Below are 21,042 nucleotides of genomic sequence, written 5' to 3' on the forward strand. Positions count from 1 at the left end.
TCAGAATGGTTTTCCAGGTACTGCGTGCTAATTCCTTGTTCGTGAAGGGATCAAAGTGTCTCTTCGGTGTGCAGAAAGTTTCATTTTTGGGGTTCATCTTTTCCCCTTCTACTATCGAGATGGATCCGGTTAAGGTTCAGGCCATCCAGGATTGGACTCAGCCGACATCTCTAAAAAGTTTGCAGAAATTCCTGGGCTTTGCTAATTTTTATCGTCGCTTCATCTGTAATTTTTCTAGCATTGCCAGACCATTGACCGATTTGACCAAGAAGGGTGCTGATTTGGTTAATTGGTCTTCTGCTGCCGTGGAAGCTTTTCAGGAGTTGAAGCGTCGTTTTTGCTGTGCCCCTGTGTTGTGTCAACCTGATGTTTCTCTTCCGTTCCAGGTCGAGGTTGATGCTTCTGAGATTGGTGCAGGGGCGGTTTTGTCACAGAGAGGTTCTGGTTGCTCAGTGTTCAAACCATGTGCTTTCTTTTCCAGGAAATTTTCTGCTGCTGAGCGTAATTATGATGTGGGCAACCGAGAGTTGCTGGCCATGAAGTGGGCATTCGAGGAGTGGCGTCATTGGCTTGAGGGTGCTAAGCATCGCGTGGTGGTTTTGACTGATCATAAGAACCTTACTTATCTTGAGTCTGCCAAGCGCTTGAATCCTAGACAGGCCCGTTGGTCGTTATTTTTTGCTCGTTTTGATTTTGTGATTTCATACCTTCCGGGCTCTAAAAATGTGAAGGCGGATGCTCTGTCTAGGAGTTTTGTGCCCGACTCTCCGGGGTTATCTGAGCCGGCGAGTATCCTCAAGGAAGGAGTCATTGTGTCTGCCATCTCCCCTGATTTGCGGAGAGTGTTGCAGAAATTTCAGGCTAATAAACCTGATCGTTGTCCGGCCGAGAAACTGTTCGTCCCTGATAGGTGGACTAGTAAAGTTATCTCTGAACTTCATTGTTCGGTGCTGGCCGGTCATCCAGGAATCTTTGGTACCAGGGAGTTGGTTGCTAGATCCTTCTGGTGGCCATCTCTGTCACGGGATGTGCGTGCTTTTGTGCAGTCCTGTGGAATTTGTGCTAGGGCTAAGCCCTGCTGTTCACGTGCCAGTGGGTTGCTTTTGCCCTTGCCGGTCCCGAAGAGGCCTTGGACACATATTTCGATGGATTTCATTTCTGACCTTCCCGTTTCTCAAAAGATGTCTGTCATTTGGGTGGTCTGTGATCGCTTTTCTAAAATGGTCCATCTGGTGCCCTTGGTTAAATTGCCTTCCTCCTCTGATTTGGTGCCTTTGTTCTTCCAGCATGTGGTTCGTTTACATGGCATTCCTGAGAATATTGTTTCTGACAGAGGTTCCCAGTTTGTCTCGAGGTTCTGGCGAGCCTTTTGTGGTAGGATGGGCATTGACCTATCTTTTTCCTCGGCCTTCCATCCTCAGACTAATGGCCAGACCGAACGAACCAATCAGACCTTGGAAACATATCTGAGATGTTTTGTTTCCGCTGACCAGGATGATTGGGTGTCATTTTTGCCGTTGGCTGAGTTCGCCCTTAATAATCGGGCCAGCTCGGCTACCTTGGTCTCTCCATTTTTCTGCAATTCTGGGTTCCATCCTCGTTTCTCTTCAGGACAGGTTGAGTCTTCGGACTGTCCTGGTGTGGATTATGTGGTGGACAGGTTGCAGCAGATCTGGACTCAGGTAGTGGACAATTTGACCTTGTCCCAGGAGAAGGCTCAGCTTTTCGCTAATCGCAGACGCCGTGTGGGACCCCGACTTCGTGTTGGGGATCTGGTTTGGTTATCTTCTCGTCATATACCTATGAAGGTTTCCTCTCCTAAATTTAAACCTCGTTTTATTGGTCCGTATAGGATTTCTGAGATTCTCAATCCGGTGTCTTTTCGTCTGACCCTCCCAGACTCCTTTTCCATACATAATGTATTCCATAGGTCGTTGTTGAGGAGATACGTGGCACCTATGGTTCCATCTGTGGAGCCTCCTGCCCCTGTTTTGGTGGAGGGGGAATTGGAGTATATTGTGGAGAAGATTTTGGATTCTCGTGTCTCTAGACGGAAACTCCAGTATCTGGTCAAATGGAAGGGTTATGCTCAGGAAGATAATTCCTGGGTTTTTGCCTCTGATGTCCATGCCCCAGATCTTGTTCGTGCCTTTCATGTGGCTCATCCTGGTCGGCCTGGGGGTTCTGGTGAGGGTTCGGTGACCCCTCCTCAAGGGGGGGGTACTGTTGTGAATTCTGTGGCTGAGTTCACTTCTGTGGTCACAAGTGGTATTGCAGTCTCTGGGCTTCCTCCCTCAGGTGTTTTGGTGAGCTCGTTGGCTGCCTTGCTATTTAGCTCCACCTGAGTCTGTCTTCCTTGCTCCTTGTCAATGTTCCAGTGTTGGATCTGAGCTACTGCATCTTTCCTTGGGCCTGCTGCTCTGCTAGATAAGTGCTTCTAGTTGTTTTCTGTTTTTTCTGTCCAGCTTGTTATTATCTTTTGCTGGAAGCTCTGAGAAGCAAAGGGGTGCACCGCCGTGCTGTTAGTTCGGCACGGTGGGTCTTTTTGCCCCTTTGCGTGGTTTTCGTTTTAGGGTTTTTTGTAGACTGCATAGTTCTCTTTGCTATCCTCGCTCTGTCTAGAATATCGGGCCTCACTTTGCTGAATCTATTTCATTCCTACGTTTGTCTTTTCATCTTGCTAACAGTCATTATATGTGGGGGCTGCCTATTCCTTTGGGGTATTTCTCTGAGGTAAGTCAGGCTTGTATTTCTATCTTCAGGCTAGTCAGCTCCTCAGGCAGTGCCGAGTTGCATAGGTAGTTGATAGGCGCAATCCACTGCTGCTTCCAGTTGTGTGAGGATAGATCAGGTACTGCAGTCTACAGAGATTCCACATCTCAGAGCTCGTCCTATTGTTTTGGGTTATTGCCAGATCTCTGTATGTGCGCTGATTACTGCACGCTGTGTTGCCTGATTGCCAGCCATAACAGACATCATACTGTGTGAAGGGCTGTGAATGAATGTTCTATGGGGTCATTATAGTGTTTGTGGGGGCTGTAAGAACATCATATTGTATGGGAGAACTCTAGGGGCATCATACTGTGAGGGAATTGTACTGGGGCATCATACTATGTGGTGGAGACTGTGGGTGGTATTATACTACGTGGCATGCTCTCAGGACCTCATGTGTGTGTGTCACTGTCGGGCCATCATACAATGGGGGACATCACACTGTGTGGTGACTGTGGGGGGCATCATACTGTGTGGTGGAGACTGTGGGTGGTATTATACTAAGTGGCATGCTCTCAGGACCTCATGTGTGTGTGTCACTGTCGGGCCATCATACAATGGGGGACATCACACTGTGTGGTGACTGTGGGGGGCATCATACTGTGTGGTGGAGACTGTGGGTGGTATTATACTAAGTGGCATGCTCTCAGGACCTCATGTGTGTGGGTCACTGTCGGGTCATCGTGCAGTGGGGGACATCTCACTGTGTGTGGTGACTGTTGGGGGCATCATACTGTGTGGTGGAGACTGTGGGTGGTATTATACTACGTGGTATGCTCTCAGGACCTCATGTGTGTGTGTCACTGTCGGGCCATCATACAATGGGGGACATCACACTGTGTGGTGACTGTGGGGGGCATCATACTGTGTGGTGGAGACTGTGGGTGGTATTATACTAAGTGGCATGCTCTCAGGACCTCATGTGTGTGTGTCACTGTCAGGCCATCATACAATGGGGGACATCACACTGTGTGGTGACTGTGGGGGGCATCATACTGTGTGGTGGAGACTGTGGGTGGTATTATACTAAGTGGCATGTTCTCAGGACCTCATGTGTGTGGGTCACTGTCGGGTCATCGTGCAGTTGGGGACATCACACTGTGTGTGGTGACTGTGGGGGGCATCATACTGTGTGGTGGAGACTGTGGGTGGTATTATACTACGTGGCATGCTCTCAGGACCTCATGTGTGTGGGTCACTGTCAGGCCATCATACAATGGGGGACATCACACTGTGTGTGGTGACTGTGGGGGGCATCATACTGTGTGGTGGAGACTGTGGGTGGTATTATACTACGTGGCACGCTCTCAGGACCTCATGTGTGTGGGTCACTGTCGGGCCATCACACAGTGGGGGACATCACACTCTGCGTGGTGACTGTGGGGGGCATCATACTGTGTGGTGGAGACTGTTGGTGGTATTATACTAAGTGGCATGCTCTCAGGACCTCATGTGTGTGGGTCACTGTTGGGTCATCATGCAGTGGGGGACATCACACTGTGTGTGGTGACTGTGGGGGGCATCATACTGTGTGGTGGAGACTGTGGGGGGCATCATACTGTGTGGGCGGATATCATACTATATTTGGGAGCTTTATTAGAAGAAATGCTTTTGTGTATGCACATATAAAGAACTAGACAAGGTTGGGTAATAGACTCAGCATAAAATAAAGATTCTCACAGTGTACTGCAGTGTTTGTTGCTCTTTCTTATTTTTCATGAGGTATGCCAAATTTGGTAAGATTGTTTTACAAAAAAATTCTGTCTGTGTGTAGGAAGGGCCATATACAATCATGTCATCGTATTTTGCACAATGTAAAATAATGTTTTCTTGAGGATCTAATAATCCAGTTTGTGAGTTGTGATCTTGGGTGTTTTTTTTTTTGTGTCTTTTCAGGACCCGAGGGCTGCAACCTGTTTATCTACCATCTGCCCCAGGAATTTGGGGACACCGAGCTGATGCAGATGTTCCTGCCTTTCGGTAATGTCATCTCCTCGAAAGTGTTTGTGGATCGGGCGACAAACCAAAGTAAATGCTTTGGTGGGTAAAGATAACAAACATAATAAGCTTCATCCAGGAATTTATAAAAAGGGTTTTTCTCTAGACACTCACCTGCTCAAACTGCTTGCTTTCATTGTAATATTCTCTCCTCTAGCCTGATGTCTGCCGATAGGGACTAAAGCGAGAGGTTCCAGGGGACAAATACAATCACAAGGACTGTTGTTTTATAGAAACCCATGAGAAGTCAGCATTCTGCGGGTCCCTGTACTCCACAAATATGGCGTCATCCACCACCAATATGCATTCATGTGCAGCTACCATTCGGATATTATAGGGATTCATTGAAGGAATATTTCTTTGATTCATATATAACATATTTCAACTCTCTAATATAATCTGTATATCATTTCCTTTCTTTTCAATACCTCTGCCTGCTGTGAATTAAGGGAAATCTTTATAGTTTAACTTCTTTATTATTGCCACGCACATGGATGTATGTCTTCCAGCATCATTCTATCTCTAAGCACACTAATGGTTTGCAATGGGTTTCCAGGCTAGATTTAAAGAGTAATTAAACTTTTTTTTATTTAGTTAGCTCCCAGGCATTCCTAAAGTATGAATTGTTGCAATATACTTACAGTAATTACCGAAATTTGCTTCTTTTTATACCAAACATTACACCACAGTTTCATATGCAGCTTTAGAAGCTGCTTTCATCTGCTGCTCAGTCATGGTCAGTATTCTATTTACAATCAGAGAACTGGACTTTCCCTGTCTGAGCCTCTCTGTTCTCCACTCCCATACTCAGACAGGAGAATTCCCAGATTATGTTTGTAAATAAAGTATGGATTTTTGTTGAGCAGCAGTTGAAAGCAGATTATTATGGAGCTGTAGTTTAAATAGCATTGCAGCATGGTGTTTAGAAGAGATGGAAGGAAAATAAGGTAATATAATATATTGAAAGAAATCATAACTTAGTATTGTCTGGTGTATAATTCAATGAAAAAAATATTTAATTATTTTATAAAGTAAACCGGTCATCAGGATTTTGCTAAGTAAACTGCAGACACTGTCAGGTTGGTACATTGTTAAATTGATTAAAATGATACCTGGGGTAAAGTAATCCGTCTTGTGGTTCTTGTGTAATCAGTGTTAGAAGTTTTCAGTTGATGATACGCCCGTGTCCTGGGGTGGAACTGCAAGCAGAGTCTTATCTTCCTGCTCTAAGCCAGAGAAACCAATAAAAGACCTGCCCACAGTCCTCCCTGAAGCACAAACATGTTCCTCATCATTGAGACAGAGAGTGAGACAGACTGTTTGTGCTTCGGGGCAGCCTGTAATTTCTCTGACTTATAGCAAGAAGATAAAACACTGCCTACTTCTAACACTGATTACACAATAACCACAAGACAGATTTCTTCACCCCAGGTATCATTTTAATCAGTATAACAGCAGCAACATGACAATGCCTGTAGTTTACTTAGCAAAAGCCTGCTGTCAGGTTTGCTTTAATATAAAAAATGTGGGAATTTATAATATACAAATAATGCTGCTGTTTTTCAGTAAAAGTTTTACCCTTTGCAATGCAGCAGGAAAACCATAGCAAGTTTATGCAAACTGTGAGAATACAGGGGGAAATTTTGGATGACCAGAAGAGGTTTCCAATTAGCAGCAAGTAGAGATCTTGAAACCTGTGACAAACTTATAAACCAGTAATTGGAGTTTAACTTTCACAGAACTGGAAAAGTTTTTTGCCGATGACACTTGACAATTTAAGGGGTTTTCTCAAGTTTTGAAATGATCCAAAGTCTTGCCTGATCTTCGGCACCCCCATAAAAAGGAATGGAGTCGCAATGCGCATGATCGACCACAGCTTCATTCACGTGGGGCTCTTCAGAAACGGGATAACTTCCAAACTTAAGAATACCCCTTGGAACTAATGCATAAGATCTGTAAAAGGATGTTAAAGGTTGGTGCCTAGGATGGCATGTCTATGCAATTGACATACTGCTGACTTTGTTTCATGGTTTATAGTGATTGATATATGGTGTATTCATTATTTTCTAATAACTAATATGCACTGCATGGTCAGGATTTTGGGTTTGGGTGGCTAAAATCAGAATTCCTGCTTAGAATTACTTAAGGGTGTGCAAAAGGCAGAAGAGCCACAAAATAAAAAAATTGCCCCCTGGCTTGAGCCCACTACTGCCCCCTTTAACCTCCAGAACTTTTGAACTCCCTTTTCCTATTCCTTGTTAGAGAGCATAACAACGTGGCCCTCTGGTTGGAAAAAGCTTAAACTTAGCTTACTATGGGCTCCAAGGGATGCATCTAATCTACATAGTGGTATTAATGATCTAGTAAAATAGCATAGCACCTAATCCCAGTCTCAATGATATTAGTCTATTGGAAGATTGTTAAATTTATGCCCTTATTAAAGTCTCATTTAAAGCTACAGCACATTTTCTAATGCAGTTCCCGCAGTTCTGAGGGATAATTGCAGAAAGAATAGATTTCACATAAACCTCCATATGCATTACAGACAGCTTTTATAGATGCAAACTATAATTTAATTCTCTGGTAAGTGTGTATACCTTGTTAGATGAGGATACGTTATGGGCTATGTTACCCATTTGGACAAGCATTATTAATATGCACATATGTTGTTTTATTAAAAGTTGCAGACCAGGACACAAATTTTGCTAAGTATACTAAAGACAATGTTAGGTTTGTACATTGTTAAACTGATTAAAATGATACCTGTGGGAAAGTAACCCGTCTTGTGGTTCTTGTGTAATCAGTGTTAGAAGTTCTCAGTTAATGAGATGCCTGTATTGAATCTTTTCTCATAAAAATATATATATCAGTCTACTCAGCTCCCCCTTCTCTATAACATCCTGCCTGCAGATTGGATGGTGTTTTCATGGTGATGGGTTCCTTTTCATCACTGCTTCTTGATATTGTTAGCACACTATATGCCAGTATTATTTGAGCAATGTATGGTAGTAGTATATTAGGGCACTGTATGTTGGTATTATTTGATCACCTTATCATGGCGTTGTGTGGGCATTGCTACTTTGGCACTGTATGGCATAATATTTTTGTGGTATGTGATGGTAGAGGCACAATATAGCACTGGAATTTGGTCAACATATGGTATCCTGTACTGTATGGCACTTTGTGTACTTTATGACAGTATATGGATAAAGAGGGAATAGATGGGTCTGCTTTGGAAGGAAGCAGTCGTGTTTTCTAATATGGCGGTGAGGAATTAGTACATTTGTAAAACAGTCAGAGGATCAGATTTTGCCCGGTTGTAGCACTACTAGAGAAAATGGAACGCCAATCAAGAAGGTGATTGTGTCAGGATTGTGATCAGGGCAATCAGAGCTCTGATTGGTTAAATTGGTTGCGAGTCCCAAAACTTTTCATGTGTGTCCATTTAAATGCATTCCTTGACCTTGAATCTGAGTTAAATGGGTGAAGATGGAATTTCACCAAACTAGTTCATTGATTTTTAGTACTGATTTTGAGAGTTATTTCACCTTAAAGCAAAGATTTGGCCACTTTGGGAGGGTTTGTCTGTAGGATTGTCTTGGCAAAATTGGGACCATTGGCAACTATGGGATGGAATTCAGCATACATTTTTTGGCAACTGCTTGACTGATCTTGAGTGGAATCCATACAAAAAAAATATTACATTCCACAGCATTTTTGTCCTGGCATTTCCTTCTACCATAATTCTCCTTTAAGCTGATCATTGGATCTCAAGTGATCACTTGTGCTCTGTGGGCGCATCTGGAAGCAAATTTCCCTACAACGCCACCACAGGGAAAATGAAGCATTACACCATTCACATCAATGTGTATTGTACATCTTTCATCTTTCAAGCTGCTTTTGGTGACCACCCTGTGCTACACCCAAGATATGAGGGTCTGTAAATGGTTGTCATCATCCCCCTAAACTTAATGTTGGCAATGCCTTAATAGGGTTTTGTAAACCAGGCAACCCCTTTAAGGGAAGGTCAACAAAAAAATTAAATTTGGCTTAGGCCTCTTTCACACATTTGTGTCTCCTGTGCGTGTGGTGACAGTTTTCACACGTACCGAAGACCAAATGAATGGGTCTGTACACATGTCAGTGTATTTCCAGGAACCGTGTGTCCATGTGCCCCACACGTAGACATATCTGGTTTTTACCATCAGCATGGGCGGCAAAGCGTCCCACACGTGCACATGGAGAACAAATTGATGTCATCTGTGTGACACGCATCGGCACCGGGGAAGAAGCGCTACAGTAAGCGCTGCTCCCCGGCAGCAGGTGCTGAAGACGGCTCTCATCATTCTCCCCTGCTCTGCTGGTGATCGGCGCGAGCAGAGGAGAATGATGAGTTATATTAAATATAAAGGTGACATCAACCCCACAAATATGAACCCCACTTGCCACCACTACAGGGCAAGTGGGAAGAACCTGGAAAAGCGCCAGAATTGGCACATCTAATAGATGCGCCTTTTCTGGGCAGCTGCGGGCTGCTGTTTTTAGGCTGGGCCACTTACCAGCCTGAGAATACTAGCACCCAGCTGTGAGCTTTAGCAAGGCTAGTTGTCAAAAATGTGTTGGACCCCACGGCGTTTTTTTAAATTATTTAAATTTAGAAAACAGCATGGGGACCCCTCTATTCTTGATAACCAACCTTGCTAAAGCTGACAGCTGAGGGTTGCAGCCCCCAGCTGTGAGCTTTGTCTGGTTGGATCAAGAAAATAGGGGGAACCCATGCCGGGTTTTTCATTAATTTATTTCATTATATCGCAGGCGGCAGGTGAGGAATACCCCCATCATCCGCATCTACTGTCACTGTTATTAGCGGCAGCAGGTGTCGGATGATGGAAGTAAGGGTCCCAAAAGCCCCCACCTGCTGTCATCGCTCTGACTTTAATATAACTCTCATCATTCTCTTCTGTTTGCGCTAATCACCGGCAGAGCAGGGGAGAATGATGAGAGCCATCTTCAGAACCCGCCGCCAGGCAACAGCGCTTACTGTATCGCTTCTTCCCCGGCGGCGTCTGTGTGGTACTGATGCAGCACACGGTTGCCACACGTGTGCCACAAGTATTACACACACGAACACACGGACACGGATATCTCTGGTACCGGTTTTTCCGGTACTGGAAATAACGGACGTGTGAAACCGGCCTTAGACTTAGATTACTTTACCATCTCCAATACCTCATAAGTATATAGTATATATGTCACCTATAGTCTTATTTTTACGTTTTGTTTTTTCCTCCACTACTTCAAAGAGACATAACTTTTTTTTTTCTGTCAGCATAATTATGTAAAAGTTTGGGGGGGGGATAGAGTTGTATGGTACTATTTATTTTACAATATACTGGAAAACGAGGAGGAAAATCTAATTTCGGTAACATTTTGTAAAAAAAAAAAAGCAATTCCGCAATAGTTTTTTGGGATTTTTTTTTGACGGTAAAAATCACCCACAAACATAATTCTCCAGGTCTGTATGATTACTGCAATTACAAACTTGTATACCGTATGGTTTTTTTTTTCATTTAGGTGGTGAAAAAAATGTAAAAATTTGTAAAAAAAAATTATTTTTGCGTCTACATTTTCCATTTTTCAGCCAATAGAGTTGTATAAGGGCTCTGTTTTTTCGCTCAGAACTGACTTTTTTTTAATTGACACCATTTTCAGTTAGATCCAAAATTTTGATCTCTTCTTATTGCATTTTATTCAGAGAAGCAGTGACCGAAAAACTGCAACTCTGTCATTTTGTGTCTTTTTTTTCGTTGCGTCATTAATAGATTTTCACGGAGAAGCTGGATCAGCGTGCCGTAAGGCCAACATAATGGGAATAGATAGATATTTTCTGAATACACATATCAATAACAGATCCCAAACCAGACCCTTATATTTCTATATTTAGACCCTCAATAAAATTTTCTAAAACTACAGTTAGGTCCATATATATTTGGACAGAGACAACATTTTTCTAATTTAGGTTATAGACATTACCACAATGAATTTTAAACAAAACAATTCAGATGCAGTTGAAGTTCAGACTTTCAGCTTTCATTTGAGGGTATCCACATTAAAATTGGATGAAGGGTTTAGGAGTTTCAGCTCCTTAACATGTGCCACCCTGTTTTTAAAGGGACCAAAAGTAATTGGACAGATTCAATAATTTTAAATAAAATGTTCATTTTTAGTACTTGGTTGAAAACCGTTTGTTGGCAATGATTGCCTGAAGTCTTGAACTCATGGACATCACCAGACACCGTGCTTCCTCCTTCTTGATGCTCTGCCAGGCCTTCACTGCGGTGGTTTTCAGTTGCTGTTTGTTTGTGGGCCTTTCTATCTGAAGTTTAGTCTTTAACAAGTGAAATGCTGCTCAATTGGGTTGAGATCAGGTGACTGACTTGGCCATTCAAGAATATTCCACTTCTTTGCTTTAATAAACTCCTGGGTTGCTTTGGCTTTATGTTTTGGGTCATTGTCCATCTGTAGTATGAAACGACGACCAATCCATTTGGCTGCATTTGGCTGGATCTGAGCACACAGTATGGCGGCTCTGAATACCTCAGAATTCATTCGGCTGCTTCTGTCCTGTGTCACATCATCAATAAACACTAGTGACCCAGTGCCACTGGCAGCCATGCATGCCCAAGCCATCACACTGCCTCCGCCGTGTTTTACAGATGATGTGGTATGCTTTGGATCATGAGCTGTACCATGCCTTCGCCATACTTTTCTCTTTCCATCATTCTGGTAGAGGTTGATCTTGCTTTCATCTGTCCAAAGAAAGTTCTTCCGGAACTTTGCTGGCTTTTTTAGATGTTTTTTAGCAAAGTCTAGTCTAGCCTTTTTATTCTTGAATCTTATGAGTGGCTTGTACCGTGCAGTGAACCCTCTGTATTTACTTTCATGGAGTCTTCTCTTTATGGTAGGTTTGGATATTGATACGCCGACCTCCTGGAGAGTGTTGTTCACTTGGTTGGCTGTTGTGAAGGGGTTTCTCTGCACTATGGAGATTATTCTGTGATCATCTACCACTGTTGTCTTCCGTGGGCGCCCAGGACTTTTTGCATTGATGAGTTCACCAGTGCTTTCTTTCTTTCTCAGGATGTACCAAATTGTAGATTTTGCCACTCCTAATATTGTAGCAATTTCTCGGGATGTTTTTTGTTTTTGTTTTCACAGCTTAAGGATGGCTTGTTTCACCTGCATGGAGAGCTCTTTTGACCGCATGTTTACTTCACAGCAAAACCTTCCAAATGCAAGCACCACACCTCAAATCAACTCCAGGCCTTTTATCTGTTTAATCGAGAATTACATAACGAAGGGATTGCCCACACCTTTCCACGAAACAGCTTTGGATTCAATTGTCCAATTAATTTTGGTCCCTTTAAAAACAGGGTGGCACATGTTAAGGAGCTGAAACTCCTAAGCCCTTCATCCAATTTTAATGTGTATACCCTCGAATGAAAGCTGAAAGTCTGAACTTCAACTGCATCAGAATTGTTTTGTTTAAAATTCATTGTGGTAATGTCTATAACCAAAATTAGAAAAATGTTGTCTCTGTCCAAATATATATGGACCTAACTGTATATGATCAGACATAAATCCATTAAGTTCACATTCCAGGCCCCATAAATATTTTCACACCCAAAACTTCCTGTGCTAATGTCAGATTCGGAACTTATCTTAAAGGGAACCTGCCATGTTATTTTACAATCCTAAACTGCCCCCCAATGCTGTGCAGGTCATGTAATGTGTGTCGCTAACGTGTCTGTGTATAAGTGAAAAAAAAAAACTTTTAGAGTATGTTCACACGTTAAGTATTTGCTGCAGAAATGTCGGAATCTCTTGGCAGGAAAAACGAAGCTTAACTCCTCCACCACCTTGGGTTTTTCCATTTTTGAGTTTCCGTTTTTTACTCCTCCTCTTCCCAGGGCCATAACTTTTTTTATTTTTCTGTCAATATGGCCATGTGAGGGCTTGTTTTTTTGTGCAACGAGTTGCACTTTTGAACGACATCATTGGTTTTACCATATTGTGTACTGGAAAACAGAAAAAAAAATCAAAGTGCAGAGAAATTGCAAAAAAAAGTGCAATTCCACAATTGTTTGCTTGTTTTTACCATGTTCACTAAATGCTACAAGTGGCACACCATTATGATTCTCCAGGTCATTAGGAGTTCATAGATACCAAATATTGTATAGGTTTTCTTTTTATTTAAGTGGTAACAAAAAAATCCCAAATTTGTCAAAAAAAAAAAAAAAGTCTCCATTTTCCAAGATCTGGGATTGGGTGAGGGCTTATTTTTTATGTGCCAAGCTGATATTTTCATTGATATCATTTTGGCGTAAATACGATCTTTTGATCGCCAGTTATTGCATTTTAATGCAATGTTGCGACGACCAGAAAACATAATTTTGGCATTCTGATTTTTTTTTCTCGTTACTCCGTTTACCAACTGGATTAATTTTTTTTATATATTCATAGATCAGACGAATCTGAATGCAGCAACACTAAATATGTATTTATTTTATTGTTTTATTTTGAATGGGGCAAATGGGGGGTGATTTGAACTTTCTTTTTTTTATTTTATATATTGTTAAAACCTTTTTTTTTACTTTTTACTAGCTTCAATAGTCTCCATGGGAGACATTCGATCGCCTGTGCTAAAATGATCATGTGCTATGAGCGCCGACCACTGAGCGGCTCTCATAGCTATCCGCCAATGACAACCACAGGGGTCTCCTGGAGACCCCGGGATGTCATGCCATCAGTGACCAGCGGTCATGTGACACGTGCACCGATGGGCGGGGTTTGTGATGTGCTTCTGGCACGATCATGTTAAACGCTGATGTCAGAGATTCACAGCAGCGTGAGACTTCAGGATTCTCAATCACTTTGCTTCAGGATTTGTGACAAATCCACCTAGAAAAAACGTGACAAAAACGTGACAAAAATGCGACGTGTGCACACAGCCTTAATCTTTCCTTCCCTTCAATGTCAATCCCAGTCTTCCAGTCATGTGGGTGGAGATGGATTTAACTTCCTCCACACTCCCCAGCCAGCAGTGATGCCCGCTGCATTGTGAACGATAGTATGAACTACCCCAGTGTCACAATTCTCTCCAAGGAAATCCCATGGCTTTGTACTGAGAGCCAGCTCTCCATGACGCTTCATTTTTTATTTGGACAAGCTCCGGACACGTTTGGTACTCAGAGGCATCCTGCCTGTGAAGCGATGGCCAGGGGACCACCACGGTGCAAGGAGACTACCATACACAAGATGAGGTGCAAACAACAAAGGGTACATTTATTGGAAGGAAAGGAATGAAGTGAATGAGGAAGGTGCAAACAGAGGTATGCAATGGCAAAAGATAATTTACAAGAATTGTATTGTTTAGCTGGGCCGTCAAATAGCACGGTGCTCCAACTATTATAGAATCAATATATGTCACACACAAGCAAATACAAACAATAAACAAAAAATGATGCTACTCTATGTATAGCCTCCCTGGCCTTTACTAAGCAGGCCACACGGCTGCTGTGTTCTGTCTGTTGAAGCCTACACTAGGCCCTGACATGTGCACAAAATAGGAACAAACTCACGGTGATGTTGGGGACTCAGATCGAGCCCCAGGCGGCCCTCAACAGTCTAGTACTATGGTGCGCACGGCTCTCTGCCAGCTCTGTGAAACGTGGTCTTCTCCTTGCTTCTGGATCAGGGAGGTGCTCCTGGAAACTGTAAATCCCTTTCTCGGTATCTTCGTGGCTTCTCAAACTAGCACAGGACAACCACCCTTGCTGCGCCCGAAGAGTCTGTCCAATTTCTCAAGTCCACTCTTTCCCAGGCTGTGGGTCGTCTTTTACAGCTACAAGCACAAAGTTCTCTGCACAACGCTCTCTGCAGCCGCTTCAGCTGACACACACAGTCCAGGCTCCACTGCTCCCCCCAGCACAGTGCAGTTCATTCTCACAGTCTATTGCAGGGGGGAAGCAGAACATTCCCTCACACCAGACAAGGGGGTACTGTCTCCTAAAGTGGCAGCATGTTCCTTACTGTCCAAAACAGCACCATCCCCCTACACCTGCATGCTGTGAGTGATGTGACGATGTGAACGATGTGCTAGTAACTCACTGCACCACTCACGTTACGTCGACAGCGCTGCAGCCAATCAGTGAGCTAAGTGGCTCTGAGCAGCTCTGTCAACTCGGGCAGAGCCACAATGCTCATTTATTGACTGCAACGCCGTCAACAAGATGTCAACGCTGAGACAATAGCAGACACCAGGAGGAATGGCAGAGACTCTGGACCCAGGGAGGGTGAGTAAAGCGAAGTTTGTATTTCTAAAACAAACTTAAGGCTTCCAAAATGAGAAAAACTTTTCAATCTACTCACTCCTGGCTTTCGTCTAGTTGCAGGCACTGCAGCACTTGTTTCTGATGCTATCTAGCATCAGGACTTTGTTTGCACCGCCAAGGGTCATCTTGACACTGGACAGCATGAGAACCTGGTGCAGCAGCCCCTAAAGTCCGGAGTGTGGAGTAGAATTATAATAAACATGACTGTTAATTTCATTCAATAAAGAATCATCTTTTCTTGTGTTTTGTGTTGTTTTTTTCTTTAAAGGGAATCTGTTACACCCCCAGGACGTATATGGTCTTGTTGCTGAGACATGTTATATTCTTTCTTTATGTTAATGGTTTCTTGCAGGCTCTGGTGCGTGCGGTGCCTGAAAGAAATCTCTGCCTCCTGACTTCATTGTGATAATACCTCCCTCCCATCAGTGTCAGTTACAGCCCCAGAATCCCGCACCGACGAGTCACTGTGACCTCCAGTGTGCGCACCGATGATATGCTCTCCCCACTTCCTTCATGCACAGTTATCGCTAGGAACCATGTGTACATAGTGATGACTATGCAGGGAGGAAATGGGAAGAGCATATGCGGCGCTCCAGGGTCCTGGTCGACGCAGTAGTATTGCTTTCCTCTCGGGGAGAGTGATGCTACTTTTGGAGGCAAAGAAGGATAACTGCATCCAGGTATCACAAACATGCAACACATTTCACACTACAGGCCACCAGGGGTAGCTTTTGCTCCTATTTAGTAGATCACTCCCCATATATATATAATGGTAGTCTGTAGGGATAGTTAGATAGTTCCAGACAGTAGTCTGAGGTGGACAGAGGGTCCAAGGAGCTGTGCATGCCCTCAGAGCTGCAGCTCCCAGAAAGAGACATTCAGAAGGCAGAACTGTATCGCAGCAAGCGTGAAGGAAGTCGTAGCAAAGGAGAGGATACCAGAAGGGGACCAGCCCTACACAGGGTGCCTCCTTCTGAGGTGCAAAATCCCAGTGGCCGGAACACCGAGGGAGTAAGGACCTTTATGCTTTGCTCCAGAGACCGGCAGGACATCTAATTGCAAGTTACCTGTCCGCCCTACACCCAGGAGGCACAGTGGCAACCCTCGGAGGCCGGGGCGTGCTAGAGTCCCTACAAACAGCCTCAAGCCACCGCCACCTGTCATACGGGTTTGTCCTATCCAACTACGGGGGACAGAGAGAAAGACATCACATCTCTGAGACCCTTATGTGAAGCCATAGGCAGTAAGGGACTACACTACTGCAGCGCAAGGGAAAGCTACTGATTTCCACCTGGACAAGGGATCTCTGGACTTGCCTCCAAACCGGCCGGACTCTGCCTGCCCTGTGATCTGGTGCCCTGGACTGTGGATGCTGAAGTCTTCAGTAAAGGTAAAGAGACTGCAACCTTGTGTCCTTGTTCTTCTCTGCGCCTCTCACCTTCCACCATCTACACACTGGGAAGCCCTGGAGATACACTTCACCTGTGGGAAGGTATACCATCTAGCTGCCATAACATCACCCCAGCGGACACCTTGAAGCAGCACATCAGAGGTCACTGGTGCGGAAGTCACCGGCGCCTGCGCAGAAGATCCCTGAATCCAGTGCATACAAAAAAGAGGATGAGGTATGTATTGCTGAGAGAGTGCAGGGTGCAGGCGTGGGATTACGGGGACGTAACTGACGCTGATGGGAAGGGGTAAGAATTACAATGAGGAGAGCAGGTAGGGATTACTTCCAGACACCGCACCCGAGTCTGGAAAAAATAATTAGCATAAAGAAAGAATATAACATTTCTCAGTAACAAGATCATTAATATGAGGCATACAGGTAGGACTAGTGTAACATTTCTATTACCCGTATGCACATATTAATAGATCATATACGTCCCGGGGGTGACAGATTCCCTTTAATTTTCAGTTTACCTCCCTGACACCTCTATGAAAAAATACATGTCATTGGGTTACCAGTAGTGATGAGCGAGTGTACTCGTTGCTCGGGTTTTCCCGATTTAGTTTTCATCGCCACAGCTGAATGATTTACAGCTACTAGCCAGGCTGAGTACATGTGGGGGTTGCCTGGTTGCTAGGGAATCCCCACATGTAATCAAGCTGGCTAGTAGCTGTAAATCATTCATCTGCTGGGATGAAAACTAAATCTCCGAACACTAACAAATACCCAGAGGACACCCAAGCGTGCTCGGGAAAACCCGAGCAACGAGTACACTCGCTCATCACTAATTACCAGGAAAGGAAGGCTAAAAGTAAGGTGAATTGATAAAATCGAGGGAGTTGACATGAAATCTAGTTGCTGAAAGAGTTAATTACATTTTCTGATTAGTAATACAGGCAATGCAGAACTTCCATTATATAAAATTGGTAATAGAAAGGAGGTAAATGCTTTATCGCACTACTGTGCGATGTCTGGGTAGAGTTATCCCTTTATTTCTAGGAGACATAATGGTCAATTCTTGTGTCTTTCTTACTGAAGTTTAAGACTTTTTCTAGGAGTTGTTGATGCAGAATGTTTCCGCTCTCCTCGGTCTCTCACAGTTAGGAGACGTTGTTGCATAATGCTATTAGATCCTTATAGGAAAAGTTTCCTAGCAGCAAAAAGTTTGCCAGCAAAACAACAGAAAAGCATATCAAAGGTGAGAAACATAGTGTTGCTGTTGGTGGGATCTCCCATTGATAAATCCGTTCGCTTTTTCCGTCAGGAAAGTCTGATAAACACAACTCCTGTAGTTTCTGGCTGTGGCACGGACGCTATAATTTTGTTTTTGACATGTTAATGTTGATGCCAGTCCTCCCAGCTGAGGCCGCGTTCCCCGTGGCATTCTGGGGGTTAAATTATTCATGGCAGCAATGCAGATTTAAGACATCAAAGGAGAAGATGATATTTTTTATTGGCTTATTTTTATTCTACTTACAGAGACCGTGAAAGAGATTTTTCTGGAGCAATCTCTGTGAATTTATCTGTATAATAAAATTAGTTTCTAAGGCGTTGGGTTAAACAGCTCCCACGGTGACACTGATCGGATGCGTTATCAAAGAGTATTTCTACCTAAAATCACAAAATCCCCAGTACTGAGAAGTCCTCGAGTCGTCCTCTGCAGTTAAAAATTCTATTTATCTGTTGTAGAGAAAGCTAGGTAATGACCGATATGGCCACGCAGACATTACGGTTCTCATTAGGATTATCACCTAATTCTTGTGCACTCCTATGTAAACTATTTCAGAACTGTTTCAGGGGGATGTTAACAGCGCATCATGCAAAATTCCCCACGTTTGCTGGAACTCCTTACATTTTGACCCTTGCTAAGCCCTGAAGTACCACACCTAATAGTGAATGTTACTCACACCCACTTACTAGCTAGATGTAGCGCATGCATTTCTCTACTGTTGCATATCTCTCCTCCACTACCTGTTTGTGTCATCAGCATTTATCTGACCACTACTGAGTGCAAAGTCGGGACTTTTAATCATTTTACAGTACCAGAAAAGTAGATGATTATAAATTAATCTTATTCACATGCTGCGAGAGAGTTGGCACTGACTTCAAGCAGATGTTTGTTTTTGGTGTTTTTTAAACAAGTCACATCATGCCTATTTATGTTGCAGAATAGCACCTTTTTGGAGCAGTTTTTACACTTGCATTTCAATGGCGACACTAAAATCTGAAGGATAAACCACTGACCTCCATTGTTTTTGTTGTGTTTTTTTACATTCGAGTCCCTGCGGCTGTGTGTCTCGCTGCTGTTCGTCAGCCACAACATATGCAGGGATTGACTGTTTTTTCGAGCACGCTGAAGACACTCAGTTAACACCCGCGCATGCTCCGATATCACCATATCTGAGCACATTCGCTCATCACTTCGCTTATAACCCCTCAGAGTGCTTCATTTACGGGGGGGGGGGAAGGGGGCGTTTTTTTTAGAAATTCTCTTTTAGTACAGAAAAAAAAAATTCCTCTCAATCTAATTAAATCCTACAGTAATGTTCGTAGCGCATGACTGGTCCCATGACTGCGGGGAAGGTATTTTAGGGACATAAATGAATGAAATCCAAACAATTTTTTTTAAGCTCCTCTCCATTCCAGATGCGAAACATTTTACCTGGGAACACAAGGGAAAAGTTCCTTTTGAAGTCGTCAAACGCTCCTCTGGATGGTTGTAATGATGAATCTTGTTAAACCTGACACAGATCATTATACTGAAATTCTTTTGTGAGACCAAAGGATCGGGCGGAATGTAGAAAAGGGGGAAAAAAAGAAAAACAACTTGATATTTTTATTATGTGGCTTAGGATCTATGAGTTTGGCCCATCGCAGGTTAACGCACGTTGGGCATTGTAAGAAGGGAACTTTTCATAATAATGTGCTGAAATGAAAGTCAGCCTCAATGGCCCCTTGAAAGACCATTGCGCTGCAGATAAATAGTCATAGCACATAATTAAACCAGACACGTTCTGTGTTTTCCCTTTGACGTACAGGGGTTTGCACTGAGCATAGCTGCACATGCATACAGTCGTGTAATTAGTGCAATTCCCTCCTAAGAAAAAACGAAAAAAGTCCCAAATATTCTATATTTTTATTCAAAATTCTGTATCGAAATATATCTGTATCTAGAAATACCAGGTAACGGCCAATATGCCGCCATGAAAAACTTCTACAACAATTGCAACTGGATTTCCGGCTTAGGGTATGTGCGCACCACGTTCTTTTCTAGCGGCTCTGCTCAGGATGCCATCTGGAAAAACGCAAAAGAAACAAGCCAACGACTGCCCACATGCACTGTAATGTCAAAACGACTCGCTGTCCACATGTTCAGTCTTTCGAGTTTCTTTCTGCAGCTTCGAATTTCCACTGACTTGAAGCTGCTAAAAGAAGTGACCAGTCCAATCTTCTGGTGGCTTCTGCTTTGACACCGCTGACCAGTTTATCAATAACAAAAACGCAATCGAAAATGAGGTAAAAATGATTGAAGAGATGCCAAGAAAAGATGCTTCGGGACAAGGGATGAGCGGACCTGTGGAAGTTCAGGTTCTGGAACCCGACCGAACTTTACTCCAGAGTTCTATTTGGGTACCAGAACTGTACTCGAACTTAATCGAAACCCGAACCCCATTGAAATCAATTTGTATCTCTCTCTCTCTCAACAGACACCAATCCCTATCTCTGCTAATTTGCGCCATTGGGGGAAAGTTGGAATAACCAGGTTCCACTAAAATCTGTCCAATGTGCATGCCCATCTTTAGAAATGAGCAGAACATGACCCAAAGTACCAAATGTTTTTCTGTGTGAGCTTCAGTTTGATATTTCTCCCTCTGTTTCGCTTCCGCACCTGTAGAATATTTCATGCAACAGCAAATCTTGGGTCAATGGGAGTTAAATTATTAATTTAATTTGGAATTAAAGGGGGCCCTTCTCCCAGGGAGGGACATACCATTAGTGCAATCTGTGCAGCCACACAGGGGCCCAAGCGGTAATGGAATCACTTCCACCTACAAATCAGGTGGAATTACATATTATGATAAGCTATTAGACTTAAAAAGGCCTCTATTATGTTCTTGCACAGGGGAAATCTCTTAACTGTGTCCACCTGCCTTCTCCATATGTTGTATTATGGCACATGGACTTCAAAGAAGGAGTTTCCCAACTTGGAACATCTCCTTATAATCCAGAACAGAGCACTGCTCTCTAACCTCCCTGGGTGTAGGCAGCAATGGCTCCCATCTTGGCAGATTCCAGTCTTTCACTTATAGCTGTGTGAAATACTGTTTGCAGTCTTCCTGATTTCATATTCTTTTGCATGTTTGTAACACTTAAATGTTTCCAGATCACCCAAAAAACTGAAATATTTCACAAAAATAACACAAGAAA

At 43.4% G+C, this 21,042-nt stretch overlaps 1 protein-coding gene across 16 annotated transcripts in view; it reads left to right on the forward strand.

Annotated features, from left to right (window-relative positions):
* CELF4 (CUGBP Elav-like family member 4) overlaps positions 1 to 21,042 on the forward strand; it is a 1,519,496-nt gene that overhangs the window by 1,444,557 nt on the left and 53,897 nt on the right. For 9 of the 16 annotated variants that reach the window (XM_069747380.1, XM_069747390.1, XM_069747370.1 and 6 more), the window contains one exon: positions 4,669 to 4,752. In XM_069747380.1, the coding sequence (XP_069603481.1) occupies positions 4,669 to 4,752 (84 nt within the window). Of the gene's footprint in view, positions 1 to 4,668; positions 4,813 to 21,042 lie in introns of all 16 variants that reach the window. The other 7 variants (XM_069747257.1, XM_069747267.1, XM_069747285.1 and 4 more) reach the window with 1 other exon arrangement.

Source organism: Ranitomeya imitator, chromosome 1, assembly GCF_032444005.1.
Source record: "Ranitomeya imitator isolate aRanImi1 chromosome 1, aRanImi1.pri, whole genome shotgun sequence".
Classification (NCBI taxonomy): Eukaryota; Metazoa; Chordata; class Amphibia; order Anura; family Dendrobatidae; genus Ranitomeya; species Ranitomeya imitator.